The sequence below is a fragment of the Micromys minutus genome (assembly GCF_963924665.1).
Source record: "Micromys minutus genome assembly, chromosome: 7".
Lineage (NCBI taxonomy): Eukaryota > Metazoa > Chordata > Mammalia > Rodentia > Muridae > Micromys > Micromys minutus.
This window is the reverse complement of record NC_137976.1, coordinates 821078-843251: the sequence shown is the minus strand read 5'-3', so window position 1 is coordinate 843251 and position 22174 is coordinate 821078. Positions and strand designations below refer to the sequence as shown.

Sequence of the window (22174 nt, the reverse complement as noted above, 5' to 3'; positions counted from 1 at the left end):
AATGAGGGTGTGGTTACAACCATGATGTATGAGGGTGTAATCTACAGGCTTGGTTCAGATGACTTTATTTGCTAAGAAAACAATAGAGTGTGGATCAGGGGGTTACACACCATCCATAATAGAGAGGTGCCTTCACCAGGGCTTAAGTGTAAGCTTAAGGGCCACCCACGTATACACCTTTCTTATATTTTGATTGTAAGAAAACAAAAAAGCATCAGAGAAATAAATGAGCAAAATGTGTTGATGGGAGTATGGTATTTTTTCCTCTATTCCTTACAGAGAGATGTTGATGCATTGGGTGAGGTGGGGGTACAGGGTCAAGGGTGAGGTCATACTCTGAAAGACAAGGTTCTTGGGGGATGGGAGATGAAGGATGCTGACTGTGCTGTCAGTTTGGACTTTGATAAGGGTAAAGTTTGGGTCTATATCCTTATGTGACAGGGTAGTGAGGGAGACACTGCAGCATGGAGCCTGCATTGAAGGTTCAATCTTATAGGGTGCCTTGTATTGCTAACATTAGAGGAGCTCCAAGTGATTTTGTAGCTCATCCTCTTGCTTCTCTGCTCCCACAGGTAAGTCACTGCCCACACCGTCCACTTACAACTGGGTCAGGTATGTATGTGTGTGTACATATCTAGACATACATATATATGTGTTTGTGTGTACAAATGTGTATATGTACATATATGCATATATACATATATGTATGTTTATATGTGTATACACACACACACACACACACACACACACACACACACACACACACATATATATATATATATATATATATTCAACTCTCTGCTACCCTGAGGGATTTGCTCAGTCCCAGCAGCAAACCGATAGCATCTGCCCAAGGCAACAAAGTACAATCTCCTTTTATAAGTACAAAGAGTGCTTCCCCTGATTGTTAGCCTGATCCTGTGTAAAGACTCATATAGCCCTGTGTGGTATGACTGAATTGTCTTCACTCTGGCTGGTAGGTCATGAGGCTAAACTATTGCCAAATTTACCTGGCTTGTGCTGTGCTCAGTTCCCAACCATCTCTGTAGCAAATCCCTTTTCCCCCAGTGGCTTGAAAGGCTGTCAACAGAGTAAGGATGGGTGCTTATGAACGAGAAACTGAGAGGGCACCTGTGCATACTGGGGCAGCCCCACAGTCTTCTGGTTCTCCTGACTTTTTAGTAAATGGAAGAATGTCATTGGCTGGAGGTAGATGGGTTCTCTGAGGTCTGTGGAGGAAGGAGATCTTGGAAATAAGAAATCTGAGGAGGAAGAAAGCCTGGAGGGGAAAGAGGGGTTCTGAGGAGATGGGAGAAGGTCTGGGGAGGAAGGCAGTCTAGGGATATCAGAGGAGATATAGAAAGGTAAAGAAGTGTGATGTCATCCTTTCACAAAATGGATCCAACACATTGAACTGAGGGCACAGGAAAGGCTAACTCCACCTCTGTGATCGTCAGTAGTAACCTGGGGGAAATGGACAGTGTCTATCCTGTGAAAGCTGGATTCTCTGAATGGTGGCAGGTGGGCCAACATGGTTATCTAGTGGGCCTTAGACTTCTGAGACACAGAGAGTCTAAGAATATGAGCACCTTCTGAAACAAACAGACTACAGGGAAGTCAAGCTAGAGGGGATGCAAGTCAAAAAGCACCTCGCTGACAGATTGGTGTTTTCTACTAAATTCCAGGAGTTTCATTCTTAGTCAAATGCCACAGAAATGGATAGAAGGCCGTGCAAATATCCTTGTGGCATGCACTACCTCGCTGGGATTTAGAAGTGATGTGGGCTCAGTGGAATGGGGTAGGTAGCATGTGATCGGCAGTACCCTAGGACTGAACAGTCTACCTTAAGAATGAGGTTACTATGAGCAATGCTGTGACCAAAACTAACACTGAGGGCTGGGGATGAGGCTTTTTTGGGAGAGTGCTTGTCTAACGTGCACAAAGCCCTAGCTCAGTATGCCATAAAGCAGGTTGTAATTGTGGGCATCTGGGGATGAGAGAAACAAGAGGATCTGGAGTTTAAGATCATAATTAGGTAGTAACAAGTCTGAAGCCCATCAAGATTCTATGGCATGCTGCCTCAAAACCAAAACAAAGAAAGAAAGAAAGAAAGAAAAAAGAGCAAACAAACAAACAAAAACTCCTAAGACTTCGACCACAAAACACAAAAGCAATGTTTAAATATTTACACCTGCTTTCCCAGTTTCTGGCATACTACATCTCCAGTTTTCTTGGTGGAACGTTACCACTTGATATGGTATTTGAGCTTCCTAACCAGTGTCAGTGGTAGGAGCTCGTCGCTTGACAAACACAACTCAGGTTCTGAGATTAAACCTCCCAGTTTCAAAGTCTACATTCACCAGCTGCAGCATCTGTGGCTTTGGGATAGTCACTTCGCCACAGTGTCTTGGTGTCCTCTCATGTCAAAAGAAGGTAACTCTAACAAGCACTCAAGGTCTTGTTTTACAATCAAGTTATAAGATAGAATGAGGCTAGCACAGTTCCCAGGACACAGAAAAAAAGTTACCAATTATGACAATCAGGTTCACCCAACACTGCATAAGAAAGTAAGTCTATAGATGTCCTCATAGCTATAAGTTCCTGATCACTTAGCTGACAGAAAAGAGATCAAGTAGCCTTTAAGCTGTCTGTTATTTGGTTCTTCTCAGGACTGATACCCATGGTGCACGAGATCTCTAAGAGGACCAAAGTGAGGGGTGGGGGTACAGAACACAACTTCCATAGGGACACTGCGCAAACCATCTCCACAAACTGTGTGTCACACAGAGAAGATACCTAGAGCAAAACCCACACTCTACCACCTTGAAATCACCAGATAATAGATGGATACCTGTGTGTGTATATGTGTGTGCGTGCACATATACACAGTCACACATCACTCTTATTAGGAGAGCATCAATCTGAGCTGAATACATGAGAATCCCTAGGTGGTAGTTTCTAAACTCTTCAAGACATTTGTCCTACCTATCCTTCAGCTAAGACACTTAGACAATGGCATTGTGGGAGGACTCAGACATCTCTTAGCAAAACCAAGCCGTGCCTTCTGATGAGCCGCCACTAAAAATACATCCCCATCTAATTTTGGTCTCCAATTCAAATTTTACTAGATGTTTTGATTCTAACATTTTGGCATTGAGAAAAAATTGATGTCTTGTCTTCAGAACATCTGAAATGCAAAGTACTTAAAGAAAGAGACTTTGAACTTGGCACTGGAAAGACTCTGGCAGGTAGCATGAGTGTGATATAAATCTCAAACCTGTCCAGTCTCACTCTTTAGCAGGACACCGAATTGTGAGGTATTTCACAATGGCATAGATAGAAATCCATTAGTCTCCCTCTTAGTTGCCAAACTTAAACAAGTAAATGGGTGGTAAGGAAAAATAAACGAACTTTCCATATGTTTATAACGAGTTCAAAGTCAATATCTCACTTGCTCAACGTGACTCTTAACTGCTCAGCTTGAAAGTAAATGTCACATAGCCATCTGCGGCATAAAAGCTGCAGAGAAATCAAAGTGGCTTGATTCAAGAGTCAAGCAAATCGGTTGTGAAGAAAGTAAAGACCATTCTACTTAGCATAACTCTAATGTCATACGTCCAGCTTCACCCTCTGTGAAACTGATGTAGAAGACTGTCTCGAAGTGAAGACAGCAGGAGGCAGGACCCTCACCCTGCTGTCTGACAACTGTACAATAGTCAGATTCTATGTAACCCCGCCTGCTTTACTGTTTAATGGCAGCACCTTCCTCCCAGCTTTGGGAACCCTAGGAAACACTGCATAAACCCTCAAAGTAGAACCTCCATTCTAGTGACGAACAGTATATCTTAACTATCATAGTGGCCAGGGACAGACACAGCTGGTGTCATGTTCACTGCAGCACCTTCACCCGAGACACCTGGTGTTCTCATCCCTTCATCTGGGATAAAGGGAAGAATTACATCTTTCTTCAAACAAAGCTATGGGATTTTAATATCTCTGAATGATATCTTGTAACTTTCATTAGCAGGAAGTACGGAACACTCTCTTCTCCACCCCCTCTGTCTCTGTCTCTCTGTGTCTCTGTCTGTGTCTCTCTCTTTCTCTATCACACACACACACACACACACACACACACACACACACACACATACACACCCCCTCAGTGAGTATGTGTACATGTGAGTGCATACACATGCACAAGCACCAATGTGTGGTGCTTATATAAACATTCCTCTCTCTCTCTCTCTCTCTCTCTCTCTCTCTCTCTCTCTCTCTCTCTCTCTCTCTCTCTCTCTGTGTGTGTGTGTGTGTGCATGTGGATGTGTGTGTACCCATGAGTGTGTATAGAGTCCAGAGGTTTATTTCAAGTGATATCCCCTATTACTCTCCATCTTATATTTTGAGACAGAATCTCTCTCAGAACCTAGAATTTACAATTCAACCAAGCTGTCTGGCCGGTGGGATCCAGGGATCTACTTTCTCTGGATCCCCGGAGCTATGGTTACAGATGTACCCTGGCACACCTGGCTTCGTTTTAATAATCTCTGCTAAGGATTTGAACTCAGGTCCTCAAGACTGCCTAGGAAGGCACGTGTCTTATTGACTGAGTCACCGCTCCAGCATTACCCAAGCATTTTCTATATGTACTTTCATTAGCTCATTGATTCTGGTACCCAGTGATTTATCACAATAGTGTAAGCAACCTCAAGTCAGTGTCTACTCTAAAATGAAAGACAGCAAAATGCCAGCAAGACATTGATAGGGAAAAAATAAATACAAACCTCTTGATATTCCAAACACATCTATAGCAGCCAGACTGCTTCCCTACACTCACATTAAGCAGGGGCAGAAGCGAGTAGTAGAGCACGGAGAAAAATATGAAACTCTTCCAACTCCACACAGAGCTGAAACCTCTGACCATCTGTCTCCTCCCCCTGACTTCAGCACCCTCCCACCCAATCATGAAGAAACAAACCCAGTATATGAATTTAGTAAGGGTACCAGCACCTTACTCTGTATTGTTACAGAAGCAGAGCCAAATGATGGGGTATGTCAAAGAACGCCCTTCTCAGGGCCACCACAGACACAGGCAGATGCCAGGTAACAGCAGCATCAAAGAAAGGGAACTCATTCAGAGTGATGACTGCATACACCTTCTGAACCATGCAGCTCCCGATGACTGCAGATGCTTTTGCTTCTAGCACATTCCACTTTGACTGTCTCCAAGTAATTAATCCTTTCCATCTAGGGTTTATTTGTTTCTGGAGGTTTCTCCATGCTGGCCTCTGCCTGAACAACCAGATGACATTAGTACCCTGCCCTGATTTCCTGGTGACAAGACCCATGGAGCTTTGAAAATGCAAATCCAAAGTCCACAGCAAGGGCAGGCTTCCACCAAGCAAGCAGAACTGGGCAATGTAGACACAAGGTAGCCAGATGAAGGGAAATGCATCCTGAGTGGTTAGCACAGTGTTAATAAAATTATAATACAATCATCTGGCCAAACACAGATTAGTATAACCACTTGAGGGAAAGAAATGACTGGCAGAACCCAGGTATACCTCCAGGATCCCTGTCCTTAACAATGTAAAGAAGAACACAAATTTATTTATTTTTAATTATGAAATATTAGTAAACAATGGGTAATGGATAAAAACCACATGAGCTACGATTCAATAGCTGAGAAAGATTATTCTAGAACTCATAGACATGACATAAAACTGGGGAGGGGGTGGATAAACATGAAACAGAGAGAATGTATCTGGAATCCCAGACTCAGTAGGTAAAGGCTGGAGGATCAGGAGCTCCAGGTTAACCTCATTACACAGTGAACTCCAAACAAACATGTGACAGATGAGTCGCTGCCTTGTGTTAAATAAATAAATGTTATTGTAGCAAGGCTCTGGCCCTAAAAATAAATTTGGACAAGATCATCCTTGGTTCTCAGGCTAATCCTGAATATCACATATGCTGGGCAGTTGTTTCTGCCCCTCCATATCCACGTCCCTGTGCCCACTCAGACCTGTGAAGACCAAGCATTTCCAATATCCCCATGAGTACAAAACTGCCATCAGGGAAGTTAGGATTAAACTAAAACTGAGAACGTAAGAGTACACTGTTCTTAAAAATAAGCAAGTTATGAGAATGAGCACTTACTTCCATCAGTCCCAAAACAATGAACCCAGAATAAGAGCTGCCTGGCTTCATGAAGTTCCACTTTATATCTTGGGTCTTTCTGAAATACCATAATAATTGGAAGTGCCCATGTCCTGTACTTCAGAGAAGAAGAAAAAAGATCACTCAATGCCAGTCCCTCTTGTCCACTTGCAGATGGAAGCAGGTAAGTCTTCTAGGGGCCCCTAGAAATGTACTTCTCAGGCTGAAGGATCATGACACATTGCTCTCAGAGGGCAGTAAAGCCCCAGACAGTGAGGGAAGGCAACCATGTCTCTACTTCCCTGTAGGGGAACAGACCACCCTGACTTTGGACAAGTATGAGTCTGCAAAGGCCTCCAGGCTCCTGAGGAGACATCACCATGTTCTTATTGCTCTCCCCTTGTTCAAGGAAGCTATAATGGTTTTCACGGACCAAGGAAGCAGACAGGAAATAAAATGGAGACAGACTCTCTGCAGCTTGCACATGGTCCTGCCTTCTGATTGTCACGGTGTCACACAACTCCAGTGCCCTGCCTTCTACCAGTGGGATGGGTCCTAGGGACATTCGTTCACACTGAAAGGTGGTAGAAGCCCCAGGAAGAACCACTTACAGTAAACTATGTAAGAAGCATTTTTTTCATGGTTTGACTTGATTTGTTCTAACCAGAGTCACATTTTTATATTCTTTCAAAAAAAGTGTCTCCCTATTTACAACTGCTCCTGGGTTTCTCACAGGTTATTAAGGCTGACAATGGAAATATTTATGCCCTTTAATGAAGGAGAGATGAGAAGGGCTGACCCAGTGCACTAGGAACTCCCAAAGAGAACAATGTGTGCTGAACTATGCTTCAAAGCTCCCAACCGGAGAGGATCTGGTACTATTTTAAATGGCATCGTCTCCCACGAATTCCCTCAGAGCTCTAGACTCCTGAACAAGATCTTCTCTACAAAAAGAAAGAAAGAAAGAAAGAAAGAAAGAAAGAAAGAAAGAAAGAAAGAAAGAAAGAAAAGGAAAAAAAAAAAAGACGCAGAGAGCCACGAGCCTATTGTTGCAGAGAACCAGGCACTGGCCGGCTCTCACAATGATGAGTCAGCAGAAATGGCAATCCATCAGCTCTCAAAGCCTTTTGTCCAGTTCTCTGAAGCTCCAGGTAACAACAGCTGCCCTAAAGGGTCATTTCTGCCGTGACTCACAATAAAATGGCCAATGGATGAGAACATAAAACTCTTTAAAATGCCAAGAAGGGAAAGGTTATTTTTAATAATATCTAAAATAAGATCTCAGGACAAAAAAAAAAAAAAAGGTATTTTTAAAGGTTCTGAATTTAGGCCTTTCTCCAGCACACATTTGGGTCTATTTTAGTTTAAAAAAATCAAGGACACAGTATTTTGCAAAGATAATTCCACCACCAGTTAATGCCCTCAATTTTATCATATGTGTAGCAAGGTATACAGTAACTGGCAAGAGTCCCCTGGTGTGTGGTTTTCTCTGATAACATAGTGGATGGTTCATGGATCTGACAGTAGATGCAGTAAACTTGCTCACTCATTTATAAGAAGGGAGCAGATACCAAGAACTTTCAATAGCAAAATGACTCCAAATCCCTGCTCTCTTGCTTTGAAATGAGCCTGTGCACAGACACTGGGCTGCAGGTATGTGCAACATTCCTAGAGAAGCCTGGAAGCAGCTTCTCTAACCACAAGTACATCTATTTCCCTGCCTGGTCTCTTCCAATCTGGCTTATCATCCAGCTTGTTCAATATGGCAACCTAAACAGCCGCCTGCTGTCAACCTCTTGCCTAGAAAAACTGTGGCCTTCTTTAGGCTCTAGGGGGCTTCTCTGCTAGGCTTCCAGATGTTAATAATAAAGGAGTCAGGGTGACACAGCCAGGTCAAGTCCATCAGCAAAGCTTCTGCCAGCAGTAAAACAAGCATCAAATACACCAGAGATAGAATTGCATAGATCAAAGGGGTTGATCAATCCATAGGTAAGGGAAAGGTAGATAGATGTATGGGTGGATGGGTGGTGGTGATGATGGTGATGATGATGATGATGATGATAATGATGATGATGATGATGATGATGATGATGGAGATAGATAGATAGATAGATAGATAGATAGATAGATGATAAGTACAGAGACAATAGATGACATACAATGATGGATGATAGATAGATAGATAGATAGATAGATAGATAGATGATAGATAGATAGATGGATGGATAGATGGATAGATAGATAGATAGATGATAGATAAGCAGGCAGAAAGATGGTTGATAGATAATAGATGAATTTTAAATAACAATGACCAAAAAGTGATAGATGAATAGAAGATAGGTAGGTATATATAGAAGACAGATGACATATAGATAATAGGTAGACATGTGATAGATGATGATGATAGATAGATAGATGATTGATAGTCAAAAGCTAGATGATAAAAATGGCATAAAAATAAATGACAGAAGGACATAATAGATAGCTAGACAGATATATTATAGATAATAGATAAATATTCAATATCCAACATAACGGATAAATGATATGCAGCTGGACAATAAATAGACGATAGACAATGACAAACAGAAATATGAATAAATATATGGGAAGATGATATGTAGACAAATGATTGATAACAGATGATGATTGACCTTTGATATGTAATAGATCAATGGTAAATAATGGTTATTCAATAATAGACACATGTACAACAATTCTCAAACTACTGTTACTCTACATTAGGAGTGATTCTAGAGAGATCACATTTACTCCGAGTCTTTTCCATCACCTGCTCATATCTCTGAAGAGTTGATGAAGCCCTAACCCTTTGCATACATTACATAGTGATCCAGTAAATCACTCCATGTCAAGCTGCCCACCAGTGCATTGCAGTGCACTAGAAACTACTTGAAGAACTTTCTAGCCAATACCTGTTATCCCCACCTCAATCAGAGACCAGTCAAAACCTTCTCTAGAATGTATTTTAGCCAAGGTGTTCAGTGAACCACTTAGATCAAAACATCCAAAGGCATACATTCCTTAAATGGCAGGATCAGACTCTCTAGGGAAGGAACTTGGCCACTATATAAGATACTATATCACCTATAACGTGAGGTGGTTCCCCCAGGGGGGGAATAGAGAAAAACAACAAAGTGCTGATCAGAAGCAGAAACATGGGTTCTTTCCAACTTACAGAATTCCAGCACTGAGATTCCCAAGGAAGTCTGTAGATCAGGAAAATCTTATTGGAAACCTGTCCTCTTCCTTCTCCCTGGCCCACCTACACAGCTAACCTGGGCCTTACCTGGGAAATTAGAGGAGGGAAGATTCACTAAAGTCACCTTCAGCTGAAGGTGAGTGTAGACTATCATTTCCTCTGCTTCCACAGTTCTCTTACCTGGCAAAGGGGACAGACAGCTTTGCAGCTATTATTAGTCTCTTCCTCCATAGCTGGTCATTCCTCTCAACTTCTACTTCCATTTTCTCTGAGCATCTTATGCTACTAAAGCCTATAGAACATTCTAGCCTAGCCCTCCCACCCTTGAGTATGGAATGACATAGGTGTTTGATGTGGAGGGGGAGGATGTGGGACTTCTTGTGACTAGGCATACCAATGGGGTTGTGGCTCTGCTGTGAGATCAAATGAACAAGTGAACCAACCCCCAAGCAAAGCATAGTACCTAAGACAATATTAAGATCACCTCTAGGTCAGTATTTTTCTCCCCAAGTTATTCCGTGGATTTGAATCAAGCTTATTCTAAACAGTAGCCAACAAAGGTAGAAGCTATGGGTTTGTGCTATCATATATGCACTTATGTGACTTCCAGATCACTTATGGTCTGCTGTCCTGTCAAGGTACCACACAGATTGCCAGTCTAACCACCCTGTGGAAGGAGAAAGGGCTTTGTTAGTCTTCTTTACTTCCTTTTTACTAGACAAAGAAGTAAAAGAATGTGGTTTTTTGCTGGAACTAACAATGGCACTCTAGTTTCTCTTCCTATTGTTGTGATAAAATGCCTTTGCAACAACAACCTTAAGAGAGAAAGGGTTGGGGCTAGATAGGTGGTTCAGCAGTTAAGAGCACTGGCTGCCCTTGCATATCCACAGGTCAGCTCACAACAGTTGATAGCTCTGTTGCAAGGAATGTGACTTGGTCTCCATGGACACCATGCATAGGGTGTATAGGCATACAGTCAGGCGAATACTCATAAAATAAAAATAAATATTTTTATAAAGAAAGATCTTTAATTCAGCTTACAGTTCTGGATTACAGTCCAACATTTCTATAGAGATCATGGCAGGAATGAGAACCAGTTACTCACATCCACAGTCCAGAGCAGAGAGAGCCTGCCTGCTTACTGCTCAGATCACCTTCTTAGTCCAAGACCCAGATATGGGAATGGTAGTGTTTGCACAGGGCTCAGAATCCTCACATTAATTAACATAAGGCAATCTCCCTCAGACATGCCCACAGGGCAACCCGATCCAGACAGTCCTCCTTAGGGCTCTCTTCTACATGACTCTAGACTGTGTCAAGTTGACGAAACTAACCAGAACCCACCTTTTAGGCATTTTCCTTTTTATTAGCACAGAAATAGATGAATTAAATTTACAGGAGGTTAGACCTGGAGAAGGGGCATCTTCTGCATGCTATGCAAACTGCCTACTTTTCCAGCATCCCCAGTTGTTGGGTCTCCAGTCCCTTCATCAATTCTCAAAAACCAAATATCACAGCATTGTTACGTGTAGCCCAGCTTCTACCTATCACTTATTAAAAAATGTTCTGCAGCCGATATTAAGAAATAAACACTGTAATTAAGCAGCCTGGGATTTGGGGTTTTCAGCATCCTAGGGGAACCCTAGATCAACTCACACCACAGCAGGGTGACTATAGAGAAAAGAAACAAATCTGGAGTTTCCTCAGGAGAAATATGTTTACTTAATGTGCAGTCTCCACAATACTGCCAGAGGAATGGGCTCTGTTCACAGGAGGCAGTGGCCCCCTCACCTCCATCTGTACCTGCCTCTGTGTTAGAATAAAATCAGAGACATTTCCCTACAGTAGCACAGTCCACACAGAGCCCCTGCAAAGAATCAAAGCTTCAGACATTCAACACAAGTAGGAATCAAAGGCACTAAAGGAGTCCACCTCACTGGTATGAGCCGTCCACACTGGATACAACCCCAGGTAAAACCTGACCATCATGACGATCTGTGGGTTATCTATGCGAGTGCCAGCACCATGTTGTTTCTTTGCAGAAGCATTTGATACAGAAGAGTTCAGAGATCTGACAAACTTACGGCTGGCTAAATGGCAAGGAACACAAATGAATAGTTTACCTTCTGCACAAAACCAAGATAAATGCTGTTTTCTGTTTCTCCACTAATATTAAAAATCAAGGGTGGCAGCAGACAAAATCAGTGATCACTATCTTCTCTTGCCTCTCCAACATGTGTCCTTCACAGTCTGGGGTGCATAGTCTCTGTAAAGTTACCAGGTTATCATGCGTGCATGCTTGCTTGCTTGCTAGCTTGCTTGTGTAGGTGTCAGAGGACAAAGGACAACCTTAGGCATCATCTTTGGGAATGCATCCACTTCCTTTGAACATGGAGCTCACCAATGACAAGCATACATCCCTGTACCTAGTATTTTCATGGATTTGGGGGTGAACTCAGATCCTCATGCTTGCAAATGGGGGTTATAATGGCAACCCATCTCCCCAACCCCATATTTTTGTATATATTCCTATACTTAAGGGACTTAGAAAACAGTATGCTTAGTGAAATAAGCCAGGCACAGAAGGGCAAATAATGCGTGGAATATAAAATAAAAAAGATGGACTCTTGCATCTACGAGGTGTGTTCCTTTCCTCTTGCCCAATGACATTTATGTCAATCACATGGCCTGTAGCTGTGTTTCCTGCCCTATCAGGTCTGACCAATTAGAAGTGTGTGTATATCAATTTCCAGAATTTAATAACAGGTTAGCAAGGAGGACCCTGCGACAATAACAATATCCTCAGTGTAAACCCCCCTCTCTCTCTCTCTCTCTCTCTCTCTCTCTCTCTCTCTCTCTCTCTCTCTCTCTCTCTCTCTAATTGCTGTTCTGCTGGAGTCTCTAGGGGAGGCCATGCTTACTTATTGTGTCATAAATATTAGTGGCAGCACCGTAGAGACAATGTTCTCCTCAAGCCTCCCAGCTTCTGTTCAGACTCACTGGAGTCTCTTCTCAAGCCTAGGGAGCACTTAGTATGGAGTGGACTCCCAGAATGTTCTGTGGAGTCAGGCACAGAGTCTCAACATTTCGATCAAGGTGATTTGCTTTGTCTCTTCAGCAAAGTTCAGTACGAAGCCAGAAAGCCAGAAACTCGGGGAAAGCCCTCATTTAAGAGTGGAGGCATCAGTTTCTATATCTTTCTTTCAGGTTCTTTGCCCCTGTATTTCAAACCGACTTTCTTTAAATAGGGCTGCTTGCTCACTCTTAAATCTTACTCACTGTCTTCTGAAGGAAAAAAAAAAAACTTAAATGGGGATGTAGGCAAGATTCATCAATCCCTGTCACTCCATCTCCCCGTCACCTCTTATCTCCGCAGATACCTCTTCAGCTGGATCCATCCTTTCTCCATTAAGTGGCCTTTAAATTTTATATATTTACATAATCTAGGAGAGTTAATCACACATGTTGATCAACACAGAATAAATGTTGATCTCCAAAAAAATCAAAAGAAGTAGGGCTATAAGCTTTACAACATTACATCCTTATATGAAACACTGGGATTTTTAACAATTAAAATATAATCTTCCCATGTAACTTTGATGAAATGCCAACTTTATATTCAACTCTGCTGCCAAATAAGCTATCAACAAGAGACCTGTAAGCCATTTGAGACTTAAGGAAATGGGACCATGGCTTTATAGGCATGATTAAAGCTTTAAAACTTAGAGGCATGAGTCTTATTTATTTGTTTGTTTTTTATTCTCGGGAATTTCTGGAATTAATAAAAGCTTAAATGTCAGATTGCTGTCTCTAGCTGAAGTCCAGAATAGACAGGGAGAATCCAAATGTTGTTGATTGAGAACAAGGGTTTCCAGGCCTACACAAAGTCAGTGGTTGAGACACTAGCCCCCAGTTTACTCCAAGAAGGGCACCTGGGGATATGAGAGCAGGCTGGGTCTCCAAGAGGAAGCCCCATCACATTCCACATAGGGGGGTCACTTTTGTAAGCCAGCACACCCCACAGTCATTTGTAGAGCACAAATGCTTCTCCCGCCAAAGGCCAGCTGCTGTCAGAAAACAGAGTCCGGGTGAGGGAAGCTGCCTGCCAGCGGCTCACACACCCTTTTTATGCAGCTGAGGCAGAGGTTGGAGGGAAGAGAGAACAAACTGGGTGAAGAACTCAGGGTGGGAAGGAAGCTAGAAAGAAGCTAGAGAGCAGAGAGGAGGAAAGGCTTGGATGGGGTGGAAGATTAAGCCTCACTTCACTTTCTCCATCATTTATTTCCACCTGGACTTTCATGTGCTCTCCTTTGTGCAAAGGACACACTTGGGCACAGTGGACATCTCAGCCTGTGCATTGTGACATCTATTGAGACTGGGTTGCTTCTCAGGTAACCCTCAAATTGACAAGCTATGGGTTTCCGGGAAGCCATCAGAGCACGAGGCTTTCCGGAGAATAATGGAGGCTGAACCCAGCCCTCTGAGCGTCTGGGCAGAAGCTGTCTGGCCTTTGAACTAACATCAGGGATCTGCCCTTCCCATTGGCTCTTCTTTCCTGCAGCCCAGGTAGAGAGCTTGTTGCCTGCAGAAGGCACTCTGATACTCCCTTCAGAATTCATAGCAGCAAGCATACACCACAGGGCTGCCGGAATCTTCATTCTCACCAAGCGTTTAGCAAAGGAAATACAACTTTGAATTAGCTTACGTTTTCAAAACATTAAGGAACATGAATACAGTTGAGGTGTCTGTGGGGGAGGGGGTCAGGCAGAGGTGGGCTGAGAATTTCTGCACCTAGATCCTCAGAACATGAAGAGTTAAGGCTGGTCTAGAGGAACAGGTGCTGCCCAATTTGCCCCCAGAGCCTTGCAGCCACAGCTGCTGCGGAAGATTGACTGCGGACAAGCAGCAGGCCAGCATAGCCCCTGTCACCAGCAGCAGAGGAGAGGCCCCGTGGCTCCTGGAATGACATTGGAAGGTCAGCCAATCAGGCAAGGAGCTGCCCCTTCCAAGATGCACACTCCACCTCTGGGCTCCCTGGGCAGTGTGCAAGGGAGGAACCAATGCACCTCTCTGTGGACTATGGGCTCCTGACACCACCCTTCCCTCTGTGCATCTTCTGGGATTGGAGACATTGCTGCAAGCTGCGTCCTTCTTTGTACACATGAAAACAAAGACTGCAGACCATCTCTGACCTGCCAAATCCTGAACATAATCGCTATGTGTAAACCTTCACCTCACAAGCCATAGAGTCTGGGCGCAATGAACTTGAGGGACACTGGGGAGGCGGTGTCTCAGGAAAACCCTACACAAGTGTGTGGAGCGTCTTCGGAGAGGCAGAGGTTTGCCTGCTCTGTTGAGAGCTTGCTGCAGGAGTCTGACGAGGTTTGCCGCCCACTAGTGTCCTATGGCGGGGACACAGTTGACATGCAGGTAGCAGCAGCTCAGTGTTTCCCAGGCTGACAGTGCCTGCCACCTAGGCCCACCTGAGTGCGGGGGGGGGGGGGGGGGGGGAATATGCCAGGGCACCCACCTAGCTTAGGTAAGCCTCAGTAAAAAGGCAGATGAACCGGAGGGTGGTTCATTCTAAAACATCCCTAAAGTCCTACCTATTGCGATGTTAATTATGCTTAATCACATTCACAATCAAGATTTTGTAAATACAGGAACTGAGGAAAGCCATTATTTTATTTTAAAACAAAAGACAGACCTCCCATTTCCCACCCCGCTCATAGATCTTAAGACTGTCCCTCCCCCTTTACATCAAGTTCCCTGGACACTGAGCTGACTCCTGCTGGGCCTTGACCATTTTCCTTGTTTACTCCAGGCAAATCCATGATAAATATTTTGTCAGCTATGTGGACATATGTGGACATTCAGGCCTCAGGGATCTAAATGGGAAGATTTATTTATTTATCTATTTATTTATTTATTTATTTATTTATTTATTATTTTGGCAAAATTGCATCCCCCAGCAACACACTGTATGGCTTGCTGATTCTCCCAGGCAGCAGGGAGCCCCTTGGTGACACCCAAGTGGCAAAGAGGATAGTGAAGGAGAGAAGGCAGATTGGCTGGCATTTATTAAAGGTCTGCCTGGCATTTTGCTCGCCTACAGAGGGCATCTTATAGAGGCATGCAGCTTCTAAGCAAAGGCCTAGAAACTCTGAAATTATCAGAAATAATCTCCCTCTGCTCTATAAACATGAGAGAGAATATTCTCTTTGCTTATATACTTCTGTGAAAACTAAAATTCAGAATACCACTCGGAAAAGTCTTCAGGTGCTTATAAAAACCTACTTCTGTGGCTGCATAGAATACCGGGTGTCAGGTCTGTAATGCCCTGTCATGTGATCTGCAGAGTCCCAAAGGTGCTGCACACCCAGCTTGTCCTTGAGCTTCATCACTCCACCCTCTTCCACCAGAGCTAACTAGACTCCCGGAGCCTGAGCGCACAATGCAGTGAAGCTCAAAAATCTCAAGGCCAAAGAAAAGTCAATGTTAAGGGTGTGTATAAAGTCATCACCAGGATGTGACAATCACACAGACTATATAACCTACATACTGTCCCCCATTCCATCTCGGCTTTTGTCAGGAGTGTTGCACTAGAAAGCACTCACTGGGGTTAAAATCACGAGACCCTGCACAGACCCTGCTGCAGTAGGGTGTGCATACACAGTACACATGCAGCTGCACATGCCTATATACACGTGTGCCCCCAAAGCTGTCCTGTGAACATCAGCTACCTCACAAGCTCCCTGCACCTTCTCAGATAGGGTCACTCACAAGCTTTTAACCCATGCAGGGACTGGTCTCTGGCTTCTGGTCTTTGCTCCAAATACTCTCTGCAGCCTGTCCAGCAACAGTGCTTTAACAAGCAAACATGACCCTCATTTCCTGCTTTCTACTGTTCAGATGAAGACAGACTGTCTGACACATAGGCTGGACATCTCTGCTTTTTACCCACAGCCCCAAATGACCAATTGCATAATATTTACAAATGAAAAGAAAAAATGGCTGGAATGGGCATTTTAGGGTTTGAGGCCTAGCAACCATTGTAGTTCTTGCCACACATTTGGATATTTTTTCAAAATGAAGATAGGCCAAAATATGGCAGTTACTGACCAAAAAATTAAAAAAGAGTCCATTCATATTAGGTAGGTAATATTTAGTTTTATATTTTTAAAATATAGTCTTGCCAAGGGGGCAGCATTTTAAATCACACACACACACACACACACACACACACACGATTTAAATATATATATACATACGATTTAAATAAATATATATATATATATTATAGTATGTCTTGAACACATCTCTGGAAAATCCAAAAATCTGTGCTCACTACCACCACCAGTGTAAAAGCCCAAACCTCTGGAGTCAGGCCTTCCTGCTTACTCATATAGAGGAAGGGCCATTTTTACATAAAGCGGCTCCTTGGCCTTCAACTGATAGGGTCAGAGCAACTTAACTTGCCTATACATTTTACAATAATCAATTCACTCAACAAATGTTAAAAGTCTTGCAAATAATTCTTGCATGACTCTACCCAGGTGCACATGAGCAATCTTTGCATATATTTTTCCTATGGTAGATTTCACTCTATTTGAACACTGCACAGAATTCTTTATATAGTAAATTTTTTTAGTTATGAGATGCTGATTTCAAAATCATAGACATTTATAACATCTCTGCATCAAAAACTATCAGAATTTCTTCTGTACCATGCTCAGCATATATATCTCACACTGAAAAATAGATGCTGGTTGGCTGACAACCAGAAGGGCCTGGTTTATCATCCTGAATTACCTATTTCTCCCCCCAAAGTGGAAATCTTCCTTCATTCAATAGCCCAGGCTTTTGCCAGGAGTCCAGATATGTCATCTTGACAGGAAAGACAAGGTGCATTGGCTTTGGAATACATCTGTGAACATCTGGGCCTTTTCTGTTTTTTCCCATTAAAGCAGCAAGCAAGCGGCAGGGGCTGCTCTCAAGACTTGATTGCATCTTCAGAAGCACAAACGTCCCCCCCCCCAGGTGAATTTCCTGGAGGAGGCAGGCCAGGGTTAGTGCCCTCTGGGGAGAGGGGGGTGTCTTGTCCGAACTTGTTGAAATTTTTCCCCCTGAGAGGAAATCTCAAGAGGAAAAGCTCCCATCACTTTGCTTTTGGTTATATTAAAGAGCTAATGGCCATTTCCATGAGAATTTGGGGGCACCTTCATCATTTGGCTCCATCTTTTCATAGTCTTTTTTTTTTTTTTTTTTTTTTTTTTTTTTTTTTTTTTAAGCTGGGAAACATCATGCCCTTCCTTTGGCTGTAGGTTAGCTGTTCTCTAAGTCTGCAAAGAAAATGCAGCCAGTGCTTACAGCTTCCCTGGGTATCTTCCAGAAAAATCTTAACAGCCTCCCCTTGGCTTCTCCCTCTCCTGTTTTCTTGTAAAGACCAGATATTCATTCTCTCATATTCTCTCTCTCTCTCTCTCTCTCTCTCTCTCTCTCTCTCTCTCTCTCTCTCTCTCTCTCTCTCTCTCTCTCTCTCATAATGGTTTAATTTCAACTGTCAGCAGGTTATACGTTTTATGCAGATGTTCCACATTTGAGATGGGTATTGAAGCCCTGAACGCTTCTAAGCGATACCAAATGATGACAGTTCCCTCTCTTTGCCACAGGAGAGAAAGCCATTCATACATGTAAGTTCATATGTACGCGGTGACAGGCAGCCTAAGGTGCAGGCACACTTACTAATTGGGTCTGACTCCATCAAGAGCGATAAATTCTAAATACCAGGAAGAAAGCATCTCAATAAGCATTGCTGAGCTGCACATGAGGAAATACCACGTACAACATTCACCAATTTCACTTTTACAAGTATACAGGTGATTTTTAAAAAATGTCAACATTACAGATGATGTAATGCCTAGCAGTGCATATTTTTAAATACACTACTGCGAGGAACATGTAGTGTCCAGGGGACGAGGGGGATGCAGACAGACGCATCTTTCCCACAGCCTTCAAGGATGAACTGTAGCAGAATTAAAGCGGAGGCTGTAAGGCTCAAGAGTGCAGAACCTGAGGGCTACCGTCTTAATTGACCCCTGCACCTGCCTGCGCTCCTAACGCCATGTCCTTTTTCTGGTTGTGATATTCAAAGTGGCGATGATCATTCCCCCTCTTCTCCCCAAACCTGCCTGGCTCTGATGTCTAGCTCTGGAGTTGGGCTTTGAGCTGGTACTTGGCTAGCTAGATAGGTAGGCTGCTTCCAGCGATTGCAGAGCGATGCTTCCCTGGCCTCCTCTCAGTACCGCCTAACCTCTCCAAAGCAATGCAAATATATTTTTTTAAATAAATAAATAAACGCATGCATGAACATTCCAACCCGGATAGGGAAGGAAAGGGAAAAGACTTCACCCATGCATCCAACCCCCTACACCGCACCCATCCCCCGGGCCCCTTCCCAGACAGAAATCAGCGCAGACCGCAAGGCTCACCATTCGCGAAGCTCTGGAACAAGGAGAGAGCCAGTATCCACATGCCCCTGCTGCTGCCCGGCCTCCCGCGAGCCAGCGAGCCAGCGAGCGAGCCACGCGCCGGCCTCGCCCCCCGCGCTGCGCTGCGCTCCGCCGCGCCCGGCCCGGCTCCGCTCGCCGCCCGCCACCTGCCCAGGGGCCGCCCAGCCGCCCAGCCGCGTTCCCCGCTTGCTGCGCCCCCGCACACCTGCTCCCGGGCGCCGCGCCCCGCGCCGCGGACACAGCCCAGGTGCGCCGTGCGCTCGGCTCGGCTCAGCGGGCCGCGGGCAGCCAGGCGCGGGCGCACAGCCGCAGCCGCGGGCGCGAGCTCATGCCGGGCGCCCCCCGATGCGCAGCGCGGCCAGGCGGCGGCCTCCTGGGCGCCGGCCTCACCCTCCGCAGCCAGGCAGCAGGCGCGCGGCCAGGCTCATCCTGCTGCGGCGGCCTCCGGCGCCGGGTCCCCTGTGCTGCCCTTCCCTGCCTGAGCCCGGCGGGCCGCGCGCGGAGGCGAGCGGGGACCCCTCCCCTGCTCTGGCCGCTGGGGCGCTCTGCAGTCTTAAAGCAGCAGCAGAGGAGTGCGGCGGATCACGCAGTCGGCGGGACCCAGGGCTCAGAGGCTCAGAGGCTCAGAGACTCGTCCCCACACAGTTCATCGTGTGTAGCTCTGTTCCTGCAGGTTGTTAATGAGATGCGGCCGGGGGCTGACCACTCCGGAAGGGTGCCAGATAGGCAGAGGTGACCGCGAGGCGTTAGCAGTTTTGATGCGATGTGCAGCAGGATTCGGAGTCCGTATTGACTCCCTGAAAAGTCTAGTCCATCTGCCTAGAGGGAAATGCTGCCTTGGAGTCCTCGCGGCTCCTGGGAAGAGCTCTCTGACTTCACTGGCTGATTTTTAATTATCTTGAATACATACTAGGGTACAAACATGAGCGATTCTAATTTTGATCTCTGAGTGGTGCATAAAAAACTGATTAAAATAGCTGATACTGTATATGAGTCCCAACATGCAACCCCTTTTTTGGCACTATGTAGACAGCAGACCATGGGCTAAATGGGTCTCCAGAAGGATCTTGAAGTAATGGTATTATTTCAACAAAGGCCCTTCAAAAGGCACATGTCCGTATCCAGCACTTTACAAAATAATGACCTACAGGGTCAGAATGTGCCCCTATTTAAGGTCTAAGATTGAATACACACGGCCAGGACTATGGACTGGGAAAGCTTTGAGGAAAGGCAGGAGGAGACCATTTCATGGGAAATGGAGTAGTTTCCCAGACATCAGGCATCTTCTGCCTGGACTACATGTGCCTTTCCAGATTAGGCACCCCCAAGACAGCTCACAGAATAGTCCAGCAAAAGCAAATGTCGAGGCAGAAATAAAATGGTGTTTTACCAGGGCTGGGCACAAGATGGCCAGGCCCTGTGTGTTAGGAAGGGTCAGCTGAGCCCTGATGCTGCACTGGCTGCCATTGCTCTGCAGCTGTAGGTGATCACGTGCTGCCGCCCACTCAGACTGCGCCTCCAGCTCTGCCAGCTACACAGGGAACCCCAGTGTCCTTTGCCTTTGCATGCAAAGGGTGTTCACTCCCCGTTCCTCAAAGCTGTGCGCTGTGGCAAGCAGTGAGCCTGATTTCCATTTTTGCATCCCTGCTCTTTTAGTCCACAACTCTTCAGGTACGACAACCACCTTAAGGCTCAGCTGGGGCTTGGTATCCAAGCACTCAAGACAAAACTGGGACAGACAGCTTGGAGTCAAACCACTGTCTCCACTTACCAGATCTAGGCATGCATGTATGTCTCATGAGTTTTCCTGCCCTGGCGTGCACTGAATGAAATGATCAGCACTTCTAAGTGTAATGGTTGTGGTGCTCTAAGGCCTAGGCCTAGGCCTAGGCCTAGTGCCTGGTCACCACAGCTAGTTGTGGCCAAGGTTCTAAGTTGGAGCAAGGCTAACTACATAAATTTGGGGCTCTAGTATGAATTAAAAATCAAAGGGTTATTTTTCCAGAAAGAAGAAAATACATTGTTTAAAGCCTCCTAGTGGAAATTTTGTTCTTTCCTCTGCAGCCTTTTTTACCCCGCCATAGCGTCTGTCACTCTGTGTTTACTGTCTCACTCTGTTGGGGATAGTTGGGAAGGGTTCAGCTGCACACAGCTGCTAAGCTGCTACAAAGCAACCCAGGGTCGTACAAGTGGTCCACATCTGCTGCCTTGCTTCCCTGCCGTCCAACTGGCCTGTGTACTGGGCATAACCACGACTGAGAATAGGAAAGCATTTCCCATTCCCCAGAGATTACAGTTCCAAGGTAACAAGAGATGCCCAAGCGGTTACACACCCACACTGAAAAGCTGTCCCCGGTGCCTGGTTCAGAGGTGGGCCAGAGGCTTAAATGACTTGTAGGACCTGCCTGATGATGCCAGTCTGGGGTAGGACAGTCAATGACAAGCCCCACTCTGGGTGCCTTCCTAAATCATCTAGATCTCCATCAGTGACATCAAGAAATGGCAGAAAACAGACCTCTCACTGAAAAGAACATTAACCCATAGAGGGTGACCCACAATGGCAGATCCCAGTTAAAGCTAAGAGATTGTGTAAAGGGTGTGTGTGTGTGTGTGTGTGTGTGTGTGTGTGAGTGAGTGCGCGCTCGCTTCTCTTTTCATACTATGATTTAAAAAACAAAAAACAAAACCCCAACAAGACACAACAACCTGGCAAAAGCAATTCAAGTGGGGAGGGGGTTAATTTCAGCTCATAGTCCAGGGACACAGTCTGACCTTGCAGGGAAGTCACAGTACAGAAGTGGCTCACACTGCATTCGCTGCATTAAAGAAGTAGAGAGTGCTGAGCGCCTGTACTTGCTCACTTCCTTCTCTTTATACTAGCTGGGATCCTAGCCTAGGGAATGGTGGCACCCATAGTATTCCCTCTTCCCACCTTAATTAACCTAATAAAGATGATCTCCTACATCACCACCAGATGCTCATTTCTTGGGTTACAATTGAGATTAACCTTCACAGCTGGGCAACCCAGATCCCTCCCAAAGAGGAGTTTTTGGGGATGGCTCAGGAAACAAGGCCTTGCTAATATAGAGAACATGCCCAAGGGTACTACTATTAGAAAGTTCAAATTGGAAAGTGCAGAGCGCTCTTTCATCTGACCAAGACTCTCAGAGTGTGGAGGTGGCACAATATCATGCAGGGGACTGGATTTAACTCTCTGTGGTTTGTTTTCAAATACATCTACATGGGCTTGCGTTAAAGACCTATATCCTGAACTCTCCACTCAGAT

General features: G+C 44.9%; 1 protein-coding gene across 2 annotated transcripts in view; it reads right to left on the bottom strand.

Annotated features, from left to right (window-relative positions):
- DSCAM (DS cell adhesion molecule) overlaps positions 1–18910 on the bottom strand; it is a gene marked incomplete at both ends in the record, with an annotated part of 537449 nt that extends 518539 nt beyond the window's left edge. For both annotated transcript variants that reach the window (XM_080919460.1, XM_080919459.1), the window contains one exon: positions 18868–18910. In XM_080919460.1, coding sequence (XP_080775586.1) covers positions 18868–18910 — 43 coding nt within the window. The remainder of the gene's footprint in view (positions 1–18867) is intronic.
- Between the last annotated feature and the right edge of the window lie 3264 nt (positions 18911–22174).